Source organism: Muntiacus reevesi, chromosome 1, assembly GCF_963930625.1.
Source record: "Muntiacus reevesi chromosome 1, mMunRee1.1, whole genome shotgun sequence".
NCBI classification, from domain to species: domain Eukaryota; kingdom Metazoa; phylum Chordata; class Mammalia; order Artiodactyla; family Cervidae; genus Muntiacus; species Muntiacus reevesi.
The window spans coordinates 75198755-75222913 of NC_089249.1; the positions used below are offsets into that span (position 1 = coordinate 75198755).

General features: G+C 39.3%; 1 protein-coding gene across 1 annotated transcript in view; it reads left to right on the forward strand.

Moving 5' to 3' along the window:
- The first annotated feature begins 2288 nt into the window (after positions 1–2288).
- Positions 2289–24159, forward strand: part of LOC136174936 (Fc receptor-like protein 3) — a 38242-nt gene continuing 16371 nt past the window's right edge. Inside the window, 8 exon segments of the mRNA XM_065945234.1 lie at positions 2289–2322; positions 14700–14720; positions 15802–15942; positions 15945–16043; positions 16503–16742; positions 16980–17264; positions 18087–18374; positions 18904–19179. Coding sequence (XP_065801306.1) covers positions 2289–2322; positions 14700–14720; positions 15802–15942; positions 15945–16043; positions 16503–16742; positions 16980–17264; positions 18087–18374; positions 18904–19179 — 1384 coding nt within the window.

Here is a 24159-nt window from a genome sequence, read left to right on the forward strand (position 1 = left end):
ATTGCTTCATACAGTAGGGAGGTGGTTAGGAAAAAAAAAATTTCTAAATAGGCCCTTTGAGATGTGCTAATGAAATAAATGTCAAGAAATCCTGGTCTAGAGGTTTTCATAGTTTCTTTAAAAAATAATTATTAAATGCCTCCCTGCAAGAGAAAATTGGTAGAGGCACAGGGGATACAATGTTGGGTAATATAAGCATGGGCTCTTATATGTTAGCTAAGGAAAAGACATAAAAGCAAGCAAGAAAACAGAGGAAATAATTACAAATTATGATAAATGCTGTGAAAAAAAGGTACAGAGGCCTGAAATAGAAAATAAACAACTGATCTCTTTGAAAGTTTAGGGAAGACCTCTCTGATAAGGGCTCTGGCTTTAGAAACAGAAGTTTCACAGTATGAAGCCTAACACCTGGTCTTTCCTTTGTAAGGCAAAAGCCTAACTTAAACTTTGTTTGCTGAGGCATCCACTTCAAAGAACTACTTTGAATAAACATGTTTCCAGCCACTGGATAAAAAGGCAGCGTGAAAGCCCAACCCCCAATTCCAGACTTCTTAGTTTTAGAGACATTGGTTGATTTTCATAACTGACAATTTGGGCTTGCTTTTTTTCCCTCTCTCTTCTTGTGCTTTAAATTCTGGCTTTTATGTTTTAAATTCACCAATAAGGACTGAGCCCTCAGAAACATTAGGCTCCTCCCTCCCCATTAATAAAAGCAGAACCCCAGGCTCTAGACTTCATGGTATAGTTTCAGACGTGCCACATGCTCTCCCAGATCTGTGAGTAATAAACTTTTTTTCCCAAAGTTTCTTCGTGCTTATTGCTGAGGGTTGTCAACTACAAATTGGCACTTGCCATCAACCTCTACGAGGATCAAATCATGTGCTGCTGCAGTTGCCAATTTTCAATATCCTTTGAAAGGAGTTCAGGGTGGAGATCAGAAATGAGGCACTCTGTGCTCAGTGGGGGTGAGACTGGCTGGACAGGTCTTCAGATAGTTAGATATTTTCAGAAGTCAATTTTATGAGCTTAATTCTTGTATCTGCTCATATCTAGAAAAGCACATGATGATGACTATTCCTTACAACTAGCAGAAAGCTTCACGAGACTAGTAGAAATCTTCTGGAAAAATGTGTGCTTGATTGTAGATATTCCCCCTTCACCAAAATCACATATATACCGACCTTTCCCCACTGCCTCTTTGGAGGTTTCTCAGAGCTACCTGACATGCTGTTTCCTGGGCTGCAGTCCTTATTTTGCCCCCCAAAAAAGCTTAACTCACAATTTTCACATTGCACTTTTTTCTAAGTTGACAGTGGGTCTTGAGATCATAATCAGAACCACAAGGTTCTGCCCAGCCACACCACTCATTATATAGGCTGGGTGTTTGAGTGCTAAGTCCCTTCAGTTGCCTCTGACTCTTTGAGACCCTATGGACTGTAGCCCATCAGGCTCCTCTGTCCATGGGATTCTCCAGGCAAGAATACTGGAGTGGGTTGCCATGCCATCCTCCAGATCTTACTGACCAAGGAGCCTGTGTCTCTTATGTCTCCTGCATTGGCAGGTGTGTTTTCTTTTCTTTTCTTTTCTTTTTTTTTTTTTTTTTTTACCACTAGTGCCAACTGGGAAGCCCAGTTATAGGCTGAGGTGGGCACAAAACCATTTCCTATTTAATTCTTGTTCATTTATTTCCTAATTTGCACAGATCTGGGAGGAATTTAGGGACAGACCCTTTAGCTAGTCTGTGAATTAAAAAAAAAAAAAAAATTCCTCTTCAAAAACTTTATGCCAATTCGCCAAAAGGTTTTCATGTCTGCTTTGACACTTTGACTCTTTGAGACTCACACCACAAATCATAGTGGGACACCACAATCTATTAGGAGCCTTATGCAGAACCAGAAGTTCTGCATAAGTATGAATTCAAAGTAATGAGGGTTTTCCCCTTTAAAAAATGGGGGGGAAAAAGTTATTTAAATACTAGCAAACCCATAGCATGACTAAAGAACCCAGCACAACCTTGGAGACAATTCTCCTAAGAGAGCTGAGCTGTTGAAAGATGACTGTCAACATCTGAAAATGCACAGCTGCCGGGGTTGAAATACAAACAACATTAAAGAAGGTAGCTACGTTAATTTTTCAGAACGCAAGGTGAAATATGATTCTTTCAATTCCCCTTTTCTAATTCTTGCAGATCTCCTCTGAGTACCTCCCTTCTGTCTTCTTTGTGGATGGAAAATAAGCCCAGCTTTGGTGAGACAGACTTGCCCTGCCCTCAGCCACGCCAGTTCCCCATGCTTCTGTGGCTGCTGCTGCTGCTGATCCTGGGTGAGTAGATGGGTTGGACTGGACAGGGGCCTCTGTTCCTAATATCAGCCAGGGAAAAAACAAGGAACTTCTGTCTCTGCTTCTACTCAGGGTTCAGAGACATATAGCAAGTGTCAACCAAAAGAAAAATGTACAATGTAAAAGTGAATTAAGATTTATTCAGGAACCTTACTGAGGACCATCTACCAGGAGACAGCCTCTCAGATAGATCGGAGGAACTGCTCTGAAGAAGCAAGGCAGAAACCAGGATATATATAAACTTTTTCGCTGGGAAAAACATGTAGTCAAGCATCAAAAGATCACTGCTGATCACAAAGAACAGGAATCTCAAGTTAGCAATTGAAATGCTTTTCAATATATGGGAAGATGAAAAAGTCGAGACATTTGATTTTTTTTTCTTAGTATTCAGCTTAACTATCTAAAGATAACTAAATCCAAAGCACAGAATGTTTTCTTTTCTTTCTTTCTTTCTTTTTTTTCATCCTGAATTGTCCTTTGAGCCTACTGCCAATGGGCAACCACAGCAGTTAATGGCTTGATCCTTGTAGGCCTGGAATAGCAAGCAACAGTTTTTTCCTTACAGTGCCCTTTGTTGGTCATAAATTTGACCAAGGTTTGGGAGGCGTTTCATGATAGATTTATCCCGTGGTGCTAAGAACGCTTACTCCTAATTAAGGTAAAGATCTCCATGATAGGCCATTCATGTACTATATCTGGATCAGACCCTGTTAGTAACTTAAAGTTCTCTAGATCATCTATCTTACTAGTCTATTATGATCCAGGAAATGTTTTTCCCTTGTTACTTTTCCCCATGTCTAGAGTTGCACGATTACAATTGTTCTGTATAGAGTTATATGTGTGATCATTGCTTCAAGACTTTTAGCCATCATTAATTTTGTTGGAGGCTTAACTATGCACAGTAGGTATTGTTGTCAAGGGACAACAATTTCACAAAATAGACAGTATAAGTAACAGAACTAGGAACATTAATAGGGTCAGACTAGAGCAGAAAGAGAAGCAAAGCATAGTTCGAAAACAACAAAGAGAGAACAGATTAAAATGATTCGTATAACTAGGTATAACCTGGATCACAATAAGTCATGAAGTCCAGAGGGGGTCCAGCTGCAAAAGCCAAATTCTGGAGGATCAGGTACAGAGAAAACTATAAATGTGTCATATTTGTTTACAAAGGTATACGTTATCAATTGGTTGTAAGTCATAGTGTTAAAGGAAAGGTTTTCTGGAAAAATAAGGATGAAAAGTCAGCAATACTTCAGAAAAAATATAAATTATAGGGACTTCCCTGGTAGTCCACTGGTTAGGAGTCCACACTTCCAGTGCAAGTGGTGCAGGTTCGATCCCTGGCTAGGGAACTAAGATCCCATATGGTACATGGCAGTCAAATTTTTTAAAAAATTGTATTTATTAGCTATTTCAGTCCCATAAATTGATTCTTATTCATCTGGATGAAATCATCATTTTTTTTTTGTTTGTTTTGCAATTTCTTACCCAGTTCAGTGGTATGATTTAAAAGTCATCAGAAAACTTGTTAAGAAGTCCTTTTTGTGAATCTTCTTAAAGATCTTCATTTTGTAAAACCATCAGAGTAAAACAATGACTGCCTATAAAAGACAACAGATTTTAAATGGCATGGTTAAATATCTGATTGCAATGTAATTTACAAAGAATATACAATATTTTGCAACATACAACATTTTGAGATAATAGTTAGAATTATAACTAATAACATTATACCAGGATATATCAAATTTTTAGAAATTTCACATAGTTTTTGGAATCTCCATGTTAATGACATATATCCATATAATAAAACCTAAGAAGTTTTATCACCACTTATTTGACAATATTTCCCATGTATTAATAATTTAACATACCCAACAAACCTAATTAGTTTAATATTTCTGTTTACTTTGAAACATCTCAAAGTTAGCTAGATGTCTAAAGAACTTCATTTGGAATTTGACGTGGGAAGTTCATTAAAAATATTAAAAACTTTTTAAAATATTTGGTTAAGTACGACCATAGGTCACTGTGAAACAATACTTATTCATCCAACTAAAGTGATAATAAAAGATTTTAAAGGCAAATACAGACAGAGAGTTATAACAAATTACTTAAAAGGTAAAGAAACTTTACAATCCGTTAACAAAAGCAGATCAATATTCCAAAAAAACTGTTCTCTGAACATAAAAAAAAAAAAAATTCTAGCTTTGTACCAGCTTACTTTTAATATTTAAATTTATTTACTCAAGTTTTATTTTAATCTTAGCCAGTCCTGACCATGCGCAAAACTCTTTTAAAGCTCCTTTCCCACAAACTTTCTATAACTTTCTTTTTTGCTTTCAGATTTTGCCCTGGGATTTTTCTTTCTTTTTTTCCCTCCGGAATAAAATGACTACTTTTTTCCACAACAAAATGAATTTCCATTCTTTATGTCCTTTTCCTTTTACACAAAGATATTGCCCTTAATTATTTTAGTACTTTAGATTTTATATAAATTAGAATTCTTAACTTTTAAGTACCTTAATATCTAGTAAACACTAAGAAGTAAGAAATGATGAACTGTCTTTTACATTAGCATTCTGTAGATTGGAAAGCATAAATATTGGAAAGCATTTATGATTCCTAAAAATTTGTGCTTTTTATAGGATATTTTTTAGTGTGGCACCAAAATTTTTATTGATAGTTCTAAGTATCTATAGTTTCTCTGTAAAATGAAGTCTTTATTTAGTAATCAATTTTCATTATTTTATTTGCAAATGATCTGACAATTAATAAATTTTCATCATTTGAATTCACTTAGAAAAATTTTAAAGCTTTAAGATATCAAAAATCTGGAAAAAAAATTTTCAAGTAGATGTACCATAAAACACAATTATTTCTTAAGTGTTCACCTCAAAATTCTTACCCCATTTGTATCTATTAAATTAATTTGTTTTCAACAATTCTGTTTAGCTTATGCATGAAAACTTTATGAGATATGAGACCAAGTCATCCATCATCCCAAGCTATTTTTCTTGCTGATAAATTTTATAAGAGATAATATGATCTTATTTGAATTTTAGTAAAACTAAGTGTAATAAAAATAAAACATGTCTGTATTAATTAAACCAACAAACTTGAATATAATACCTAATATTAATTTAATATTGAATATTTCCCAGATAGTGTGAATTTTAAATTCACTTGGGTAAATTTCTAAAACATTTAAAAATATTTAATTAGTAAGTATCTACTTTTAAGCCAATTAAATAGAGATCTGTTATAAATTTAATTTTGATAATATTATCTGAAGGTAAAGATATATCATCAGTATAACATACTTAATTCAGTTCAGTCTCTCAGTCGTGTCAGACTCTTTGCGACCACATGGACTGCTGCACACCAGGCCCCCTATCCGTCACCAATTCTTGGAGCTTGCTCAAACTCATGTCCATCGAGTCGGTGATGCCATCCAACCATCTCATCCTCTGTTGTCCCCTTCTCCTCCAGCCTTCAATCTTTTGCAGCGTCAGAGTCTTTCCCAAGGAGTCAGTCCTTCATATCAGATGGCCAAAGTATTGGAGCTTCAGCTTCAGCATCAGTCCTTCCAATGAACATTCAGGACTGATTTCCTTTAGGATGAACTGGTTGGATCTCCTTGCAGTCCAAGGGACTCTCAAGAGTCTTCTCCAACACTGTAGTTCAAAAGCATCAATTCTTCGGTGCTCAGCTTTCTTTATAGTCCAACTCTCACATTCATACACAACTTCTGGAAAAACCATAACTTTGACTAGAGTGACCTTTGTTGGTAAAGAAATGTCTCTGCTCTGCTTTCTAATACGCTGTCTAGGTTGATCATAGCTTTACTTCCAGAGAGCAAGCCATCTCAGGAGACGAGAGAGCCAGCAGTTTGAGTTTTAAGAGGTCTCTTTTTTCCCTCTTCAGCTTCAAATTCAACCTGATTAAGTTAATTAGGCTCAGTCTCAGGTCATTGTGAGTTGTATTTTCTGATTTGTAGCCATCTGAGGGACGAAGACTGTTGCTTTTAATTCCCCAAAGAACTGGTCTGCTGCCTAAATGATTTTAAAAAGTTGATTTGCCCAGCTACATCCAGCTATACTTTCTTTAATTTTCTTTCTTTTTTTTTTTTTTTTTTGATCAACAAGATGATATTCAGCTAAACTGAAAGTCAAGAGTTCTATGTTCTAGAACTTTAGGATTCAATTTATTATGTCTTCAAAAGTGTATACAAAATATTCAATAAGGACACTCTTTGTGAGTTGACAAGTTAAAGATAGCAATTTATCCTAGAGAGAAAAAAAAAATTATTGCTTTTGTTAGTCCCTGAATATTAACCCCAGTTTTTACTTTATACTGTGTGGTCTCAGGTAACTCTATTGGTTTCTTTTAGTATGTTTAACTAATACTGCCCAAGGGGCAGATGTTTATGCCCCATCTTATAATACGAGGCAAGGGAAGCATTGCTCAGAGATGTAATGTCTATTCCACATTACAATTAGGTGAAAGAGATGTAACCATCTTCTTGAAAGCTCATTCAAATACTCCAGTTTTTATAAGATTTCATCTCAGTTTTATAACTCCTATACCTTTAACTTTAGCTTCCCTCCATCAGGACCCCATCAACAAATCTTGGTCTTAAAAGGAGTCCTGAAACGTTTCTTTTTATTACCCTGGCCATTTAATCCATTTGTGTGTAAAATGTTTTTGGGTTACTAGTGAGGGGGCAAGCCCAGGGACACAGGCCCTTTTGACAGTCTTAACTTGATTAATTGATCTCAGTATTGTCCCAAGTAAATGCTAGTCAGGTATCTCAGGGTAATTTTCTTCCAGCCTTTAAATTTTGTTTTTGTTGGTCCTTTAATGGACCGGAACCTGGTGGTCCGGAGTCGACGATAAGAAAGTAAGAGAGAGAAATAGGCCTGATATCCCCTGGTTTATGCGGAAAGCCAATAGAGCCCTGTTCTTAGGGCTCGCGCTGCTGCACATAGGCACCGGGCACCCTCTCAGGTGGGTGAAGGCACAGTGCGCCTTCTCGAGAGGGTCTTAGAAGCCCGGGCAAGAAAGTGAGCTCAGCGGGCCTCCGCGCTCCAAGGAATTAGCCAGAAATAGAGAGAGAGAGAGAGAGAGAGAGAGAGAGAGAGAGAGAAAGACAGAAAGAAAGAATGAAAGACACGGGGAGCTAAGCTCTGATGGAGCAAAGGTGTTTTCATCAACATGGGGTGGGCATATATACTGTCTTACAAGGTGGTTATTCTCAGCAAAGATAAAGATTAAAATTCCAGGCTTACAAAACGTAAGTCGATCCCTACTAAAGAGAGAGTTGCAAACAATCACCTTCTCATAAGGAAGAGGATACTTATCACTGTAAAGAGAAATGCCTGGATTCCTCAGCCCTGGGAAAGGCGTGCCTTTCCTCTTAATTCCTGAATATTCAGGAATTAATAAGGGCCAGAGGGTTCCTGACAGATCCAAAACAGCACAGAGGATGACTCTTGCTAAATGCTTCCTGACAGTTTTAAAACAGGGATAAGTAGAGTGAATTACACTGTTGCAGGGACCAACGGGGGGTCCCTTTGGTCTATCCAACCTCAGTTCAGTTCAGTTCAGTCGCTCAGTCATGTCCGACTCTTTGTGACCCCATGAATCGCAGCACACCAGGCCTCCCTGTCCATCATAAACTCCCGGAGTTTACCCAAACTCATGTCCATCAAGTCGGTGATACCATCCAACCATCTCATCCTCTGTCGTCCCCTTCTCCTCCTGCCCCAAATCCTTCCCAGCATCAGGGTCTTTGCCAATGAGTAAACTCTTTGCCTGAGGTGGCCAAAGTATTGGAGTCTCAGTTTCAGCATCAGTCCTTCCAATGAACACCCAGGACTGATCTCCTTTAGGATGGACTGGTTGGATCTCCTTGCAGTCCAAGGGACTCTCAAGGGTCTTCTACAACACCACAGTTCAAAAGCATCAATTTTTTGGCACTCAGATATCTTCACAGTCCAACTCTCACATCCACACATGACCACTGGAAAAACCATAGCCTTGACTAGATGGACCTTTGCTGGCAAAGTAATGTCTCTGCTTTTTAATATACTATTTAGGTTGGTCATAACTTTTCTTCTAAGAAGTAAGCGTCTTTTAATTTCATGGTCGCAGTCACCATCTGCAGTCACTCTGAAGCCCCAAAAGATAAAGTCAGTCACTGTTTCCACTGTCTCCCCATCTATTTCCATGAAGTGATGGGACCGGATGGCATGACCTTAGTTTTCTGAATGTTGAGCTTCAAGCAAACTTTTCACTCTCCTCTTTCACTTTCATCAAGAGGCTCTTTAGTTCCTCTTCACTTTCTGCCATAAGGGTGGTGTCATCTGCATGTCTGAGGTTATCGATATTTCTCCCGGCAATCTTCCACTTGATTCCAGCTTGTGCTTCTTCCAGCTCAGCGTTTCTCATGATGTACTCTGCATATAAGTTAAACAAGCAGGGTGACAATATACAGCCTTGACGTACTCCTTTTCCTATTTGGAACAAGTCTGTTGTTCCATATCCAGTTCTAACTGTTGTTTGCTGACATGCATATGGGTTTCTCAAGAGACAGGTCAGGTGGTCTGGTATTCCCATCTCCTTCAGAATTTTCCACAGTTTATTGTGATCCACACAATCAAAGGCTTTGACATAGTCAATAAAGCAGAAACAGATGTTTTTCTGGAACTCTCTTGCTTTTTCAATGATCCAGCGGATGTTGACAATTTGATCTCTGGTTCCTCTGCCTTTTCTAAAGCCAGTTTGAACATCTAGAAGTTCATGGTTCACGTATGAACCATGGCTTGGAGAATTTTGAGCCTGGCTTGGAGAATTTTGAGCATTACTTTACTAGTGTGTGAGATGAGAGCAGTTGTGTGGTAGTTTAAGCATTCTTTGGGATTGCCTTTCTTTGGGATTGGAATGAAAACTGACGTTTTCCAGTCTTGTGGCCACTGCTGAGTTTTCCAAATTTGCTGGCATATTGAGTGCAGCACTTTCACAGCATCATCTTTCAGGATTTGAAATAGCTCAACTGGAATTCCATCACCTCCACTGACTTTGTTCATAGTGATGCTTTCTAAGGCCCACTTGACTTTCCAGGATGTCTGGCTCTGGGTGAGTGATCACATCATCGTGATTATGTGGGTCATGAAGATCTTTTTTTGTACAGTTCTTCTGTGTATTCTTGCCACATCTTCTTTATATGTGGCAAGGTCCATACCATTTCTGTCCTTTATCGAACCTATTTTTGCATGAAATGTTCCCTTGGTATCTATAATTTTCTTGAAGAGATCTCTAGTCTTTCCCATTCTGTTGTTTTCCACTATTTCTTTGCATTGATTGCTGAGGAAGGCTTTCTTATCTCTCCTTGCTATTCTTTGGAACTCTGCATCCAAATGGGAATATCTTTCCTTTTCTCCTTTGTTTATCACTATTCAACCTCAGGTAGTGTTAACTCAAAACCTTTGTTTTAATCCCATCAGCAGCTATTTTATTTATCTCATTTCCCGATAACCATCTAAAGATTTCCATCTTATTGAGATAGACCCCTTTAAAATTTCCACATTGTTAGAAAGAAGTCTCTTGACTTCCCCTCAGTTTCTTATTTCTCTGTTAATCTACCTATTTTACATTAATTAAGCAAATGTTTTATTAGCATCTTTAAGGCTTATTGAAGGGAACCTGATACCACAAATAAAGCTTCTCCAAAAAGCTTTTGTTTGTTTGCTTTTTTTTTAACTAAGGGAGTTTTTAAGATTAGCTGTTACATATGTGTAGTATTTGGAAAACTCAGCAGTGGCCACAGGACTGGAAAAGGTCCATTTTCATTCCAATCGCTAAGAAAGGCAATCCCGAAGAATGCTCAAACTACCATACAATTGCACTCATCTCACACGCTAGTGAAGTAATGCTCAAAATTCTCCAAGCCAGGCTTCAGCAATACATGAACCGCGAAGTTCCAGATCTTGAAGCTGGTTTTAGAAAAGGCAGAGGAACCAGAGATCAAGTTGCCAATATCCGCTGGATCATCGAAAAAGCAAGAGAGTTCCAGAAAAACATCTATTTCTGCTTTATTGACTACGCCAAAGACTTCGACTGTGTGGATCACAATAAACTGTGGAAAATTCTGAAGGAGATGGGAATACCAGACCACCTGACCTGCCTCTTGAGAAACCTGTATGCAGGTCAGGAAGCAACAGTTAGAACTGGATATGGAACAACAGACTTGTTCCAAATAGGAAAAGGAGTACGTCAAGGCTGTATATTGTCACCCTGCTTGTTTAACTTATATGCAGAGTACATCATGAGAAACGCTGAGCTGGAAGAAGCACAAGCTGGAATCAAGATTGCCGGGAGAAATATCGATAACCTCAGATATGCAGATGACACCACCCTTATGGCAGAAAGTGAAGAGGAACTAAAAAGCCTCTCAATGAAAGTGAAAGAGGAGAGTGAAAAAGTTGGCTTAAAGCTTAACATTCAGACAACTAAGATCATGGCATCTGGTCCCATCACCTCATGGGAAATAGATGGGGAGACAGTGGAAAAAGTGTCAGACTTTATTCTTTTGGGCTCCAGAATCACTGCAAATAGTTACTGCGACCATGAAATTAAAAGACGCTTACTTCTTAGAAGAAAAGTTATGACCAACCTAGATAGCATATTAAAAAGCAGAGACATTACTTTGCCAACAAAAGTCCGTCTGGTCAAAGTTTTTCCAGTGGTCATGTACGGATGTGAGAGCTGGGCTATAAAGAAAGCTGAGTGCCAAAAAAAAATTGATGCTTTTGAAATGTGGTGTTGGAGAAGACTCTTGAGAGTCCCTTGGACTGCAAGGAGATCCAACCAGTCCATCCTAAAGGAGATCAGTCCTGGGTGTTCATTGGAAGGATTGATGCTGAAGCTGAAACTCCAACACTTTGGCCACCTCATGCAAAATATTTTTTTTTCCTTTTATTTTTATTAGTTGGAGACTAATTACTTTACAATATTTTAGTGGTTTTTGCCATTCATTGGCATGAATCAGCCAGGACATGGAAGCAACCTAGATGCCTATCAGCAGACAAATGGATAAGAACAGCTCTTTAATTTCAGAGTTCTCTAAAAATTTGCCAGTTTAGAAGTTTCTCCTATTTCAAGAATCCATTGTCTGGCCATTGATGAATATTATCTTGTGAGCATGCTAAGTTGCTTTAGTTGTGTCCTACTCTGTGACCTTCTGGACTGTAGCCTGCCAGGTTCCTCTGTCCATGGGATTTTTCTGGCAAGAATACTGGAGTTGGTTGCCATGCCTCCTCCAAGGGGATCTTCCCAATCTAAGGATCGAATCCTCATCTCTTACATCTCCTGCATTGATAGGTTGGTTCTTTACCACTAGTGCCACCAGAGAAGCCCTGAATAGTATCTAAATACTGATTCAAACTAATAAGACACAGGAGGCATTCTCAGAAGAGAATGCAAAGGATACCACCTTCACAAGAAACAGAAAGTTTATTCCCCAAAATAGTCTAAGAAATTAATGCCTTTATTGTACAGGTAGACACAGCAAAGATTAAAATGACAAAGGCCCTTTATGGGCTAGGATTCTTTTTTTTTTTTTCCTTTCTTTTAATTGGAGGCTAATTACTTTACAATATTGTGGTGGTTTTTTGCCATACATTGACATGAATCAGCCATGGGTTTACGTGTGATCCCCATCCTGAACCCCCCTCCCACTTCCCTCCCCATCCCATCCCTCAGGGTCGTCCCAGTGCACCAGCCCTGAGCACCCTGTTTCATGCATCTAACCTGGACTGGCGATTTATTTCACATATTATGATATACATGTTTCAATGCTATTCTCTCAACTCACCTCACCCTCGCCTTCTCCAAAAGTCTGTTCTTTACATCTCTGTCTCTTTTGCTGTCTCGCATATAGGGTCATCATTACCATCTTTCTAAATTCCATGTATATGTGTTAATATACTGTATTGGTGTTTTTCTTTCTGACTTACTTCACTCTGTATAATAGACTCCAGTTTCATCCATCTCATTAGAACTGATTCAAATGCATTCTTTTTAATAGCTTTTTAATATACACATTCCATGGTGTATATGTACCACAGCTTTCTTATCCATTTGTCTGCTGATGGTTGTCTGTCTAGGTTGCTTCCATTTCTTGGCTATTATAAACGAGGCTGCGATGAACATTGGGGTACAAGTGTCTCTTTCAATTCTGGTTTCTTCGGTGTGCATGCCCAGCAGTGGGATTGCTGGGTTGTATGACAGTTCTATTTCCAGTTTTTAAAGGAATCCCCACACTGTTTTTCATAGTGGCTGTACTAGTTTGCATTTCCATCAACAGTGTCCGCACCCTCTCCATCATTTATTGTTTGTAGGCTTTTTGATAGCAGCCATTCTGACCGGTGTGAGATGGTACTTCATTGCGATTTTGATTTGCATTTCTCTGATAATGAGTGATGGTGAGCATCTTTTCATGTGGGTTAGGATTCTTTATGACAAATTTTCCCAAGAGCTGGCATAACCAGACAAAATGACTGCTTGAAATCCCAGTTGATTCAATTGCCTGCCAAACGTACACCATATATGTATCTTCCCATGGCAGAGACTTAGCTATCAAAACACAGAATCAAATGCCTAAGAAGTCGAGATATAACATTTACATCTCAAAGGCACAAGGAGAGAAATGCAAGTTCCCCCTGGATGGGCTTTGTTCCTTTAAGGTCAGAAGTTTGAAAAGATGTTTTATCAGGCTGACTTTTTCTAATCAGTCTTGAAATGTCAAAAGAAGCTTATCTTGGCCACTTTAGGACAAGATTTCATTTGATTTCCAATTAAGCAAGTACCTGTAAGAATAAATTCCATAGGTACATAAACAAGGCTTGAGTGTTAGTTGGAGGCTGACTTTCTGTTGCCCCTCATTTCACCCAGTCTAGACCACTCAGTGTCTTTCAACAGAGTAAATCATCATGGCTTTCAACCAGGCTCCCCCAGTATCTTTAAACTGGGGTCAGGGGAGGCAGAGGCTATATCCCTGTTGTATACTACAGAATAAAACTCAGGATCATCAGCCAATAATTGGGAGATCCAAGAACTAGGAGGGACTCATCCAAATTTGTCTAAGTTCACAGAAGAGAAGAATGGGACAAGAGTCCTTGATGGTATCAGGGCTCCAGATCTTTATAGAGTTCAGGCAAAGGAATGAAGTCTGCTCTGGGTCCTTTTGTGATCTCCAATGCCATTGAATGAAAGAGAAGCTCACAATGTAAAATTCGAGTCAAGTTTTATTTGTTACCTTACTGAGGACTATAGTCCTGAAGACAGCCTCTCAGATAGCTCTGAGGAACTGGTCTGAAGGAGTAAGGCAGGAGCCAGGACATACACACAAACTTTTTTGGTGGGAAAAACATGTAGTCAAGCATCAAAAGGTTACTGCTAATCACATGGAAGAGAAATCTTATAATTTTATAAGATTTATAAGATTTATAATAATTTTAGTGCTTTTCTCTGTATGGGAAAATGCAAGAATCTGGGGTCATTTGAAAATTTCCCTTTGATATGTATCTTAATACCCAAAGCGCATAATGTTTCCTGTCTTTCTTTATCCTGAATTCCCTTCAGAGTACACTGTCTCTGGGCAACTGTGGTGGCTAATAGCTTGATCCTTGTACAAACTGGAATGGCAGGCAACATTTTTTTTTTTCTTTATACAAGAGATGGAAAATGAGCAGAGTTGGGTCCCAGGAAAACTAAAATACTCTACACATAACCAAGATGGCAAATCAAGTATATTACCCTTGGTTCCTCAACCAATTTTTTTTTTTTTTCATTTCATAGCAAGTTTGGATGTTTCTTTCTGTCAATCCCCCTCTATACCCCTCAAATAAATAATTATTTTCAAAATTTAGGTGAGTAAGGGAAGATCTACTGAGAAATATGGCTCCCTTCTTGAGACTTGAAGCCATAATTTAACCAGAGATCAAAAAAGGAGGAGGAGCAATGCCCAAGAAATGAGGGGAGAATAAACCATTTCGACAAGCCCTTCTCTACATTGCTGAGTTCAGGCTAGAGAAGAGAGGAAAGGAATGAACTATGAAGCTGCTAAGAGGGTTGTGGATACAAGTCGTTCATATTTATAAAGCAAATTACAGGCTATTCTTTTTTTGTTTGTTTGAGGACTATGGGAATCATAGAATGGGGGCAAAGAAATGGGAAGAAAAATGGAAAGAGTGGTGGTGGCTGTGTTATTGGAACATTTCTTAAATTGTTTAAGTGAAAATGTTTGAAAAATTTTGCTTTGTGCTAATCTTTAAATCTTGGCTCCCTCACAGCTCCTGGAAGAGATCAATCAGGTCAGTTTTCCCTTTTCTCTGTTCCTCCTGGTCTCTGGGCATTGGTCCTCCCAGCCAGCACTACCTGTCCCCATAAATGAGGCCTGTGGTAATGCACCAACATCAGTGGTGTTGCTACTCTGAGGTCACCCCTGTTGCGATAGTCGGTGAGCAAACCCTCCTCTGATCTTGCCTGTCTTCAGTTCTTTCCCTATTACTGAATGCCATAGTGTAGAAGGGAAGAAAATGTTTGCAGAAGGAATGACAGAGGCAGGAAACTGAGGTTTAAAGAACCTCAGATCTAATCTCTATTCCCTAAGACCCCACCCTCTGTATGTCCAAGCTGGTGCCACTATCAAAGAACACAGAAATAGCTCCTATTCACAGAGGCCAAATCTTTATATATCTCCAAAAGAAACTCATGTCACTGAACTGTTTCAATTTCTGGTCCCATTGGTCATTTGCAATTATATACACAAATATGATTATGCAAGCAGTCCATGCCCCTTTGTTTAATCTTTTTTTGTGTGTCGTGTGTCAATTGCTGATTATGTTCACCTTAGGTGGAGAGCTGAAAAATGTTGCCCTCTCCATAGAATCTAAAATTAAGCAAGGTTTAAAAGAATTGTAAGTGAAAAACATCTTGCTCATTAAATATTAACAACCAAGGAGGAACTGGTTTTTCAGTCTAGAAACTGCTTCTGAGGTATATACATCCTAGGTTCATGTTACCTTGACAAGAATGTGTTGGACAAGAGCTTTCAGAATCAGCCCACTTACAGAGGCCCTCAACTATAGCTCAGTCTTCACCCATCTATAAATCATATCTCCTGAACTCTTCTGAGCCCATTCCAGGAACCCACCCCCCACTACTACTAGGCAAAAAACAAAAAACAAAACAACAACAAAAAAAACCACACAGATTCTGTATGAAGTATTTCTCCAAGTTAATACCTCCACATGGAGGTATTATTCCATTTCCAATCCTGTCCCTGATAGGAATTAGCCCAGAAAAACTTCTAGTTGCAGCTGGGCCTTTCCCTATGTTCCCCCCACCTCCCATTCACCTTCACAGGCCTTCATCTTCCTAGTTCCTCTTTAGGAGTAAATCTAAAATCTTTCTTTCTCCTCAACCCTCCATGGTCCACAAACTTCCACAAAGACAAAATGACTCTCACTTGCAGAGGTTCCCTTTCTCTACCCCAAGGAGACATATCTTGGTATTGTAATAAGAATTTGTTGAATAAAAATCTGAAGAGATCCAAATAGACAAGACTGGATATTACAAATGCAAGACCCAAAGATCTTCTCTCAGTGACCCCATACACGTGGATTTTTCACTTGGTGAGAAAGGAAAGGGGGTGGTTTCTGAACCTAACCCCGTGGGCAGCGTGTCTAAGGACTGGGCAAATGCAGGGAGCTAAGATAAGATTGTAAATAGGCATGAGAATATTTGATGTACTGACCCCAGTGGGGAAAGTAAGGAGATAAGGCAGCAACAGGATGCTGTCTTGTCCATCTTTTCCATCCAGAGAAGTATAAGTCAGAAATCACCAGGTAAAAGGGATTCAAGTCTGAAGAAAGATGAGGTGTAAAATTCCCCTTTTAACAATATGCATGGGGATTTCTTAAGGACATTTTCTCCCTAGGATAAGGGAGAATTGGATTTGGGGACCATGTAGAAATATTGTTGGAGGATATTTTCAGGGGTACAGGATTGTAGCTCTTTCTTTATGAGAAAATGAGAGTTTGAAGAAAGAAGCATCAAGGAATAAACTGAGTGTATTCCTCTACTCTTTGCAGACAAGCTGATCCTTCAGGCTCCAGACTCTGTCTTTGAAGGAGATGAGGTTGTTCTCAGATGCCAGGCGAGAGAAGAAGCAAAAGAAGTACATTTTTACAGAAATGAATATCAAATTGAACCAAACTTCACTCTAAAGTCAGTCTCCAGGAACGATGACAAATATCACTGTTCTGCTCTTATGAGAGGCTTTTGGGGATGGAAGAAAGAAAATTCAAAACATCTAACGATTCAAGTTCAAGGTAATGGCTGCCCTCCTGTGGGTAATATGACTCAGTGGGGAAACTGTGTGTGATGATTTAGGGAGTGGTTCATCAATGTGGATTTCATGAAATGTCTCCTGTTCTGGGAGGGAGATGGGAGGTGATTTCACTGCTTGGGTGCCTGTGTTCTACTGGCTGATGCTGAGTGCTCATATGCATCTTTCCCGGATGCCTGAGCTGTGCTACCCTGAGAACTGTGTTTGTTCTTCCCTCTAGAGCTGTTTCCCCCTCCTATGCTGATAGCCAGACCCTCCTCACCCACAGAGGGGAGCCCGGTGACCCTGAAATGTGAGACGTGGCTCCCTCCACAGAGGTCAGACATTCAGCTTCGATTCTGCTTCTTCAGAAAAGATGAGGCTTTGGGGTCAGGCTGGAACAGCTCTCCAGAGCTCGAATTACCAGCTGTGTGGAGTGAAGATGCAGAGTCTTACTGGTGCCAGGCAGAGACAGTGACTCCACGTATCAGAAAAAGAAGCTGGAGATCCCAGTTATATGTGCAGAGTGAGTATTTATGGAGTTGCTCTTCTAGAGTCAGAGCTGGGGAGATGAGAGCAGAGCAATGATGTTTCCTGCTGTCTGGGACAGTGAACATAACTAAGAGGAGCTTTCTGCTATCTTGATATCCTTCTCATGTCAGGTTCAACACTGGCCTAATGTCCCTAGAACATTCTCTTCCATCTAACTCAGTTAATAGCAATTGTTGATCAACTGCTGGGTCACCAGCCCTTTGGGGATGACAGAGCCATACAGCATATGTTCCCTCAAGAGTCACAGATAATTAGAAGCACAGATGACCACATGCAGTCTTTAGAGGTCCCTATGCTTCTTCCATTTGTTGACCTAAACATATTTCAAAAAGAAAAGAGGAAGTTAAACACGAACTGGTGTAACCAGAAAAAAACGTGGGAAGATGGGGGTGAGACCAGAGAAGAGTCTTGAAGGATAGGAGAGGGATTTGAATTTCAGGACAGAAATAATATTCTCAGAGCTCTGTTTCTTTTGAACATAAGTAAGACCACTTTTATTTTGTGGTCATTGGTGCACCAAAGAGTCCTTAAGCATGAATGTTCATAAAATGTGACTGCTATCAATATTAGGTTTAAGATCAAGAACCCATCCCCGCACTCTCCAAGGATGGGAACTGTTGTGTGTGGTGCAAGGGTACCTTTATAATAACATACACGATTAATTCCCTGTTTCTCACTTTGGCCCCCTGCTTATTGTGTCTGCTGTTGTTGACTTATTCATGGCAGAACCAGCCTTCTCCTTGACCCTGAAACTTCTGCCATGAGAATCTTCATGTGTCATCTTGTGTCTTCCCAGGAATCCCTGTGTCTGATGTAAACCTAGAGATCCAGCCCCCTGAGGGGCAGCTTACTGAAGGAGAAAATCTGCTCCTTATCTGCTCAGTAGCCAAGGGAACAGGGACTGTCACATTCTCCTGGCACAGAGAGGGCACAGTAAGAAGTTTGGGAAGAAAGACCCAGCGTTCCTTGTCGGCGGAGCTGCAGATACTCACTGTGAAAGAGAGCGATGCTGGGAGATACTACTGTGCCGCTGACAACATTCACGGGCCCGTCCTCAGTAAACTGGTCAGAGTCACACTGAGCAGTAAGTTCTCGATTCCTTCTATTCAGCCTCAGTTCACAAGCCAGGGTTTAGCTTATCAATTAGCCATGAAGCTCTTTGGAAGGAGGCAAAGGAATAGAGGTGCAAAGATTTAGAAGCTAACTAATGAATGGCAAAGATGACAGAAGCTGAAGACATCTTATGTCTTGTGGAGCAAACTGAAAACAGTAGTAGTGATGAAAGCAAAATCATCTAAGATTACTCTTCATGGTTCAGTCGGTATATCTATATTTAGGCTTCCCTGGTAGCTCAGTTGGTAAAGAATCTGCCTGCAATGCAGGAGACCAGGGTTTGATCCCTGGGTTGGGAAGAGCCCCTGGAGGAGGAAGTGCAATGTTCTCCAGTATTATTGCCTGAAAAATCCCATGGATAAAGGAGCCTGGCAGGCTAGTCCATGGGGTCATAAGAGTTAGACACAGCTTAGCAACTAAACCACCACCAGGCTTCTTGGGTGTGGTTATGAGTCTGGCACAGCATCAGAGTCCTCTGACAACTCTTTTGTGTCTTTCAGTTCCAGTATCTCGCCCTGTCCTCACCCTCACGTCTCCTGGGATGAAGGCTATGGTGGGGGATGTGCTGGAGCTTCACTGTGAGTCCCAAAGTGGCTCTCCTCCTATCTTGTACCGATTTTATCACGAGAATGCCACCCTTGGAAGCAGCTCAGTTCCCTCCGGAAGAGCAGCCTTCAAATTTTCTCTGACTGCGGAACATTCTGGAAACTACTCCTGTGAGGCTGAGAATAGCCTGGGGGCCCAGCGCAGTGACAGGGTGATTCTCAGTGTCACAGGTGAGTAGAATATGTCTACAGCAGTTACAGGCAAGAATAGAATATGTTCTCTCCTTTGGGCTACTTGCTGGTGCGACATTCCATCAGATGCCTTGTTTTTCTGCCTCTACTGGAGAGTCTTGGGATTCTTTCTTCCGACAATACATTCAGGGACTTAGACCATTCCTAATATTTTTCCTACATTTCTTGAGATGATCATATGGCTTGTATTCTTCACTTTATTAATATGGCATTTCATGTTGATTGGTTTGCAAATGTTGAACCATCCTTGCATGGATGGAATAAGTCCCACTTGATCATAGGGTGTGATCTTTTTAAAGTATTGTTGTGTTTGGTTTACTAATAACTTGTTGAGGATTTTTATGTGTCTATGTTATGTGAGATAATGGCCTATAATTTTCTTTGTCTGGTTTTGGTATCAGAATGCTGGCTTTGTAAAATGTCAGGAAGTAATCCTTTCTCTTCAGTTTTTTAAAAAATATTTTGAGAAGAATAGGATTTAAATCATTTTTGACTATTTGGTAGAATTTAACCTGTGAATTCGATGGGCATGAGCTTGAGTAAACTCCAGGAGCTGGTGATGGACAGGGAGGCCTGGCATGCTGCGATTCATGGGGTCGAAAAGAGTCGAACACGACAGAGTGACTGAACTGACTGACTGACTGAACCTGAGAAGTCATCTGATCCTGTGCTTTTTTATTCTTGGGAGTTTTTGATTACTGTTTTCCTCTTTACCAGTGATTGCTCATTCAAATTTCACTTTTTATGGTTCAGTCTTGGAAGGTTGTATGATTCTAAGAATTTGTCCGTTTATTCTAGGTTGCCCAATTTGTTGGCATATCAGTTTAGTTCAGTTCAGTCACTCAGTCGTATCCGACTCTTTGCGATTCCATGAACCACAGCACGACAGGCCTCCCTGTCCATCACCAACTCCTAGAGTCCACCCAAACCCATGTCCATTGAGTAGGTGATGCCATCCAACCATCATCTCATCCTCTGCCGTCTCCTTCTCCTCCTGCCCTCAATCCTTCCCAGCATCAGGGTCTTTTCCAATGAGTCAGCTCTTAGCATCAGGTGGCCAAAGTACTGGAGTTTCAGCTTCAACATCAGTCCTTCCAAAGATCACCCAGGACTGATCTTCTTTAGGATGGACTGGTTGGATCTCCTTGCAGTCCAAGGGACTCTCAAGAGTCTTCTCCAACAACACAGTTCAAAAGCATCAATTTTTCAGCCCTCAGCTTTCTTCACAGTCCAACTCTCACATCCATACATGACCATTAGAAAAACCATAGCCTTGACTAGATGGACCTTTGTTGGCAAAGTAATGTCTCTGCTTTTTAATATGCTGTCTAGGTTGGTCATAACTTTCCTTCCAAGGAGTAAGCATCTTTTAGTTTCATGGCTGCAATCACCATCTGCAGCGATTTTGGAGCCCCCCAAAATAAAGTCAGCCACTGTTTCCACTGTTTTCCCTATCTATTTGCCATGAAGTGATGGGACCAGATGCCATGATCTTAGTTTTCTGAATGTTGAGCTTTAAGACAACTTTTCCACTCTCCTCTTTCACTTTCATTGAGAGGCTCTTTAGTTCCTCTTTACTTTCTGCCATAAGGGTGGTGTCATCTGCATATCTGAAGTTATTGATATTTCTCCCGGCAATCTTGATTCCAGCATATATAACTGTTCATAATATTCTTATATCCTCTGTATTTTTGTACATTCATTGTTATAGCTCCTCTTTTGCTTCTGATTTTATTTATCAAAGCTTTGTTTCATTTTTCTTAGTGAATCTAGCAAACGGTTTGTCAATTTTTGTCCATCTTTTTTGAAAGAAGCAGGTCTTAGTTTTTATCAATCTTTTGTATTTTGCTTCTAGTGTATATGTCATTTCTCTTCTAATCTGTATCATTTCCTTCCTTATACTGACTCTGGGCTTTATTTGTTCTTTTTCTAGTTCCTTTATGTGTAAAGTTAGATTTTTTTATGTCATATTTTCATTTTCATTTGTCTTCATTTTTTTTCATTTCTCCTTTGCTGTCTTGTTTGACACAATAGTTGTTCCTCAGCATGTTATTTAGTCTTCACATATTTGTGATTTTCCAGATTTCTTGTTGTGGTTGATCTCCAGTTTCATACCATTGTAATCAAGAAAGATGGTTGATATGATTTCAATCTTAAAGTCATTGAGACTTGTTTTGTGTTCCAATATATGGTCAATCATTGAGAAAGTTCCATGAACAATTAAGTATGTGTATTGTACTGCATTTGAATGGAGTGTTCCATATAAATTTATCAAGACTCCCTCTTCTAATGTTTCTTTTAAGGCTGTTATCTCCTTGTTGACTTTTTGTCTGTATGAACTGTTCATTAATGTAGGTGAGGTGTTGTAGTTCCCTATTATTATTGTGTTGCTCTCCAATTCTCCCCTTAGGTCTGTTAATAATTGCTTTGTATATTTGGGTGCTGCTATGTTAGCTACATATGTGTTTATCACTGTTTTTTCTTCTTGATGAATTGTCCCCTTTACCATTACATAATATCCATTTTTGTCCTTTGTTACCTTTCTTGGTTTGAGGCCTATTTCATTTAATATGAGTATGACTACACCTACTTTATTTTGGTTGCCATATACATGGAGTATCATCTTCTATTACTCTGTCTAGCCACTCTATGTCTTTTGATTGGTGAATTCAATCCATTTACATTTAAGGTGATTATTGATAAAGGAGAACTTTAGTGCTGTCCACTTTATCTTTTATTTTCTGATTGCTCTGTATCTCCTTTTTTTCTCCTCTTAAGGTTTTGCATGTCATCTTGGTTTTGTGGTTTTCTATGATATTTTTCTCAATTTCCTCTTTTGTTTTTTGTTTTGTTTTGTATCTCTGCTTTAGATTTATGTTATGTGGCTACCTTGAGGTTTGCATAAAACCTCTCATAGATAAAGTAGTCCATTTTCTGTATTCTGGCCTGGAGAATCCCATGGAAAGAGGAGCCTTGGTGGGCTACAGTCCATAGCGTCACAAAGAGTTGGACACAATTGCTAAACACACTGCTAATAGCATTTTAATTTACCTATGTGAGTTCTGTTCTTTCCCTCTTCCTTTTTTATGTTTTTGTCTCAAATTATCTCTTTTTATGTTGTGAGATTGCTACCAAATTGAAGTAAACAATAGTGTTTTTTTTTTTTTTTTTTTTGCTTCCTCCTTTTACCTTTATGCTATAATAAAGTATTTAAAGCCTATTCTGAGTTGCAATTTTCTGATTCTATATATAACTTTCTTCAAAGTATTGTGTATTTTTGCCTTTTTGTTTTTAGTAGAGAGCTTCTTTAAACATTTGTTACAAGCAGAACCAGTGTTGATGAATTCCCTCAGCTTTCATTTGTCTGGGAAGAGCTTTGTTTTTCCTTCACATAGGAATAATAACTTTGCTAGAAAAAATAGTCTTGAGTGACACTTTTTATTTTTCAGTATCTTGAGAATGTCACTCTATTCCCTCTTGTCCTGTAGAGTTTCTGTTGAGAAACCTGATCATAGGCTCATGGGGATTCTTATGTAGGTACCATCCTTTTTTCCTCCTGGCTGCCTTAAAAATCCTTTCTTTGTCATTGACTTTTGAAAATTTTAATATAATATGTCTTGTGCAAGGTCTTTTTGCATTGGGGTAATTAGGTGTTAGCTTCATGAATTTGTATACCCAATTTCTTTCCCAGGTTTGGGAAGTTCTCAGCTATTATTTGTTTAAATATACTCTCTCAGTTATTATTTGTTTAAATGTAACTGAGAGACTTCCCCTTCCCCTGTATTCTCCTGGGATTCCCCTTGCTCTAATGTTGCCTTTTCTAAGAGTCATATAGCTTCTGGAGAACTCCTTCATTTTTAAATTATCTTACTTCTCTCTCCTCATATACTTGTAGCATTTCTAAATTTCTATCATCAAGCCTGCTAATTCTCTCTTTCATACAGTCTAATCTATTTCCAAAGTTTTCCAAGGCATTATTCTTAACATTTACTGGGTTCTTCAATTCCAAAGTTTCTGTTTGGCTCTTTTTTTAGAGTTTTAATGTCTCTGAACTTTTTTCTGTTTGCTAGTTTTATTTCTGAGTTCGTTAGTCTGGCTTTCTGATTTTTCTTGCAGCTTGCTGAATTTCTTCATGAAAGACATTTTGAATTCTTTCTCAGTTAGATCATAATATTTTATGACAGTAAGTTTGGTTTCTGGAGAATTGCCATTTTCTTTTTGTGGTACAGCGTTACTGTGGTTCTTCATGGTACTGGAGTTTTTCCTCCGCTGGTGTGTTTGATGTAGTGTTAGAAATTAGAGGCCTTTCTTTTGTTTTCCAGTAGGTGGTGCTATGGCATAAGTTTTGTTTTTCTCACACCTAGGCTTGCTCTGGTTATATTATATTTGGGAGTAGTCACTTTCCATCCTCCCACGTCTCTGCAAAAGGTGTGGCTCCTGTATCACTTCTTGTGTCTCTGGGGTTATTGCCGCTTTGCCCCTGGAAGTGATGCATTATTGTCACCTGGTGCCGCCGGATGGAGGGCTCTTCCCTCATGTCTGGGATCCCTGAGTCATCGTTTCACCAACGCAGGGAGAAAGAAAGGGTAGGATGGGAGCCAGGGTGAGACTGGCACCTCTGCCTTGCCTCTTGTTGGAAAGTTTGTGGACTCTGATGCTGCGGGTTAAGGGGTAGGGGCCAGAACTGGGTTCATGGAGAACCCATTAAAAAACGAGTAAAGGACTTGAATAGGCATCTCTCCAAAGAAGATATATAAATGGCTATAAGTACACACACACACACACACACACACACACACGCACAAAGCCCAACATTATTCATTATTAGGGAAATTCAAACCAAAAAAAGCTACAACAAAATACTACCTATACTCATTAGGATGGATACTATAAAAAAAAATAATAATAAAAATAAAAAAAAAAAAACAGAAAATAACAAGTATTGGCCAGGATGTGGAG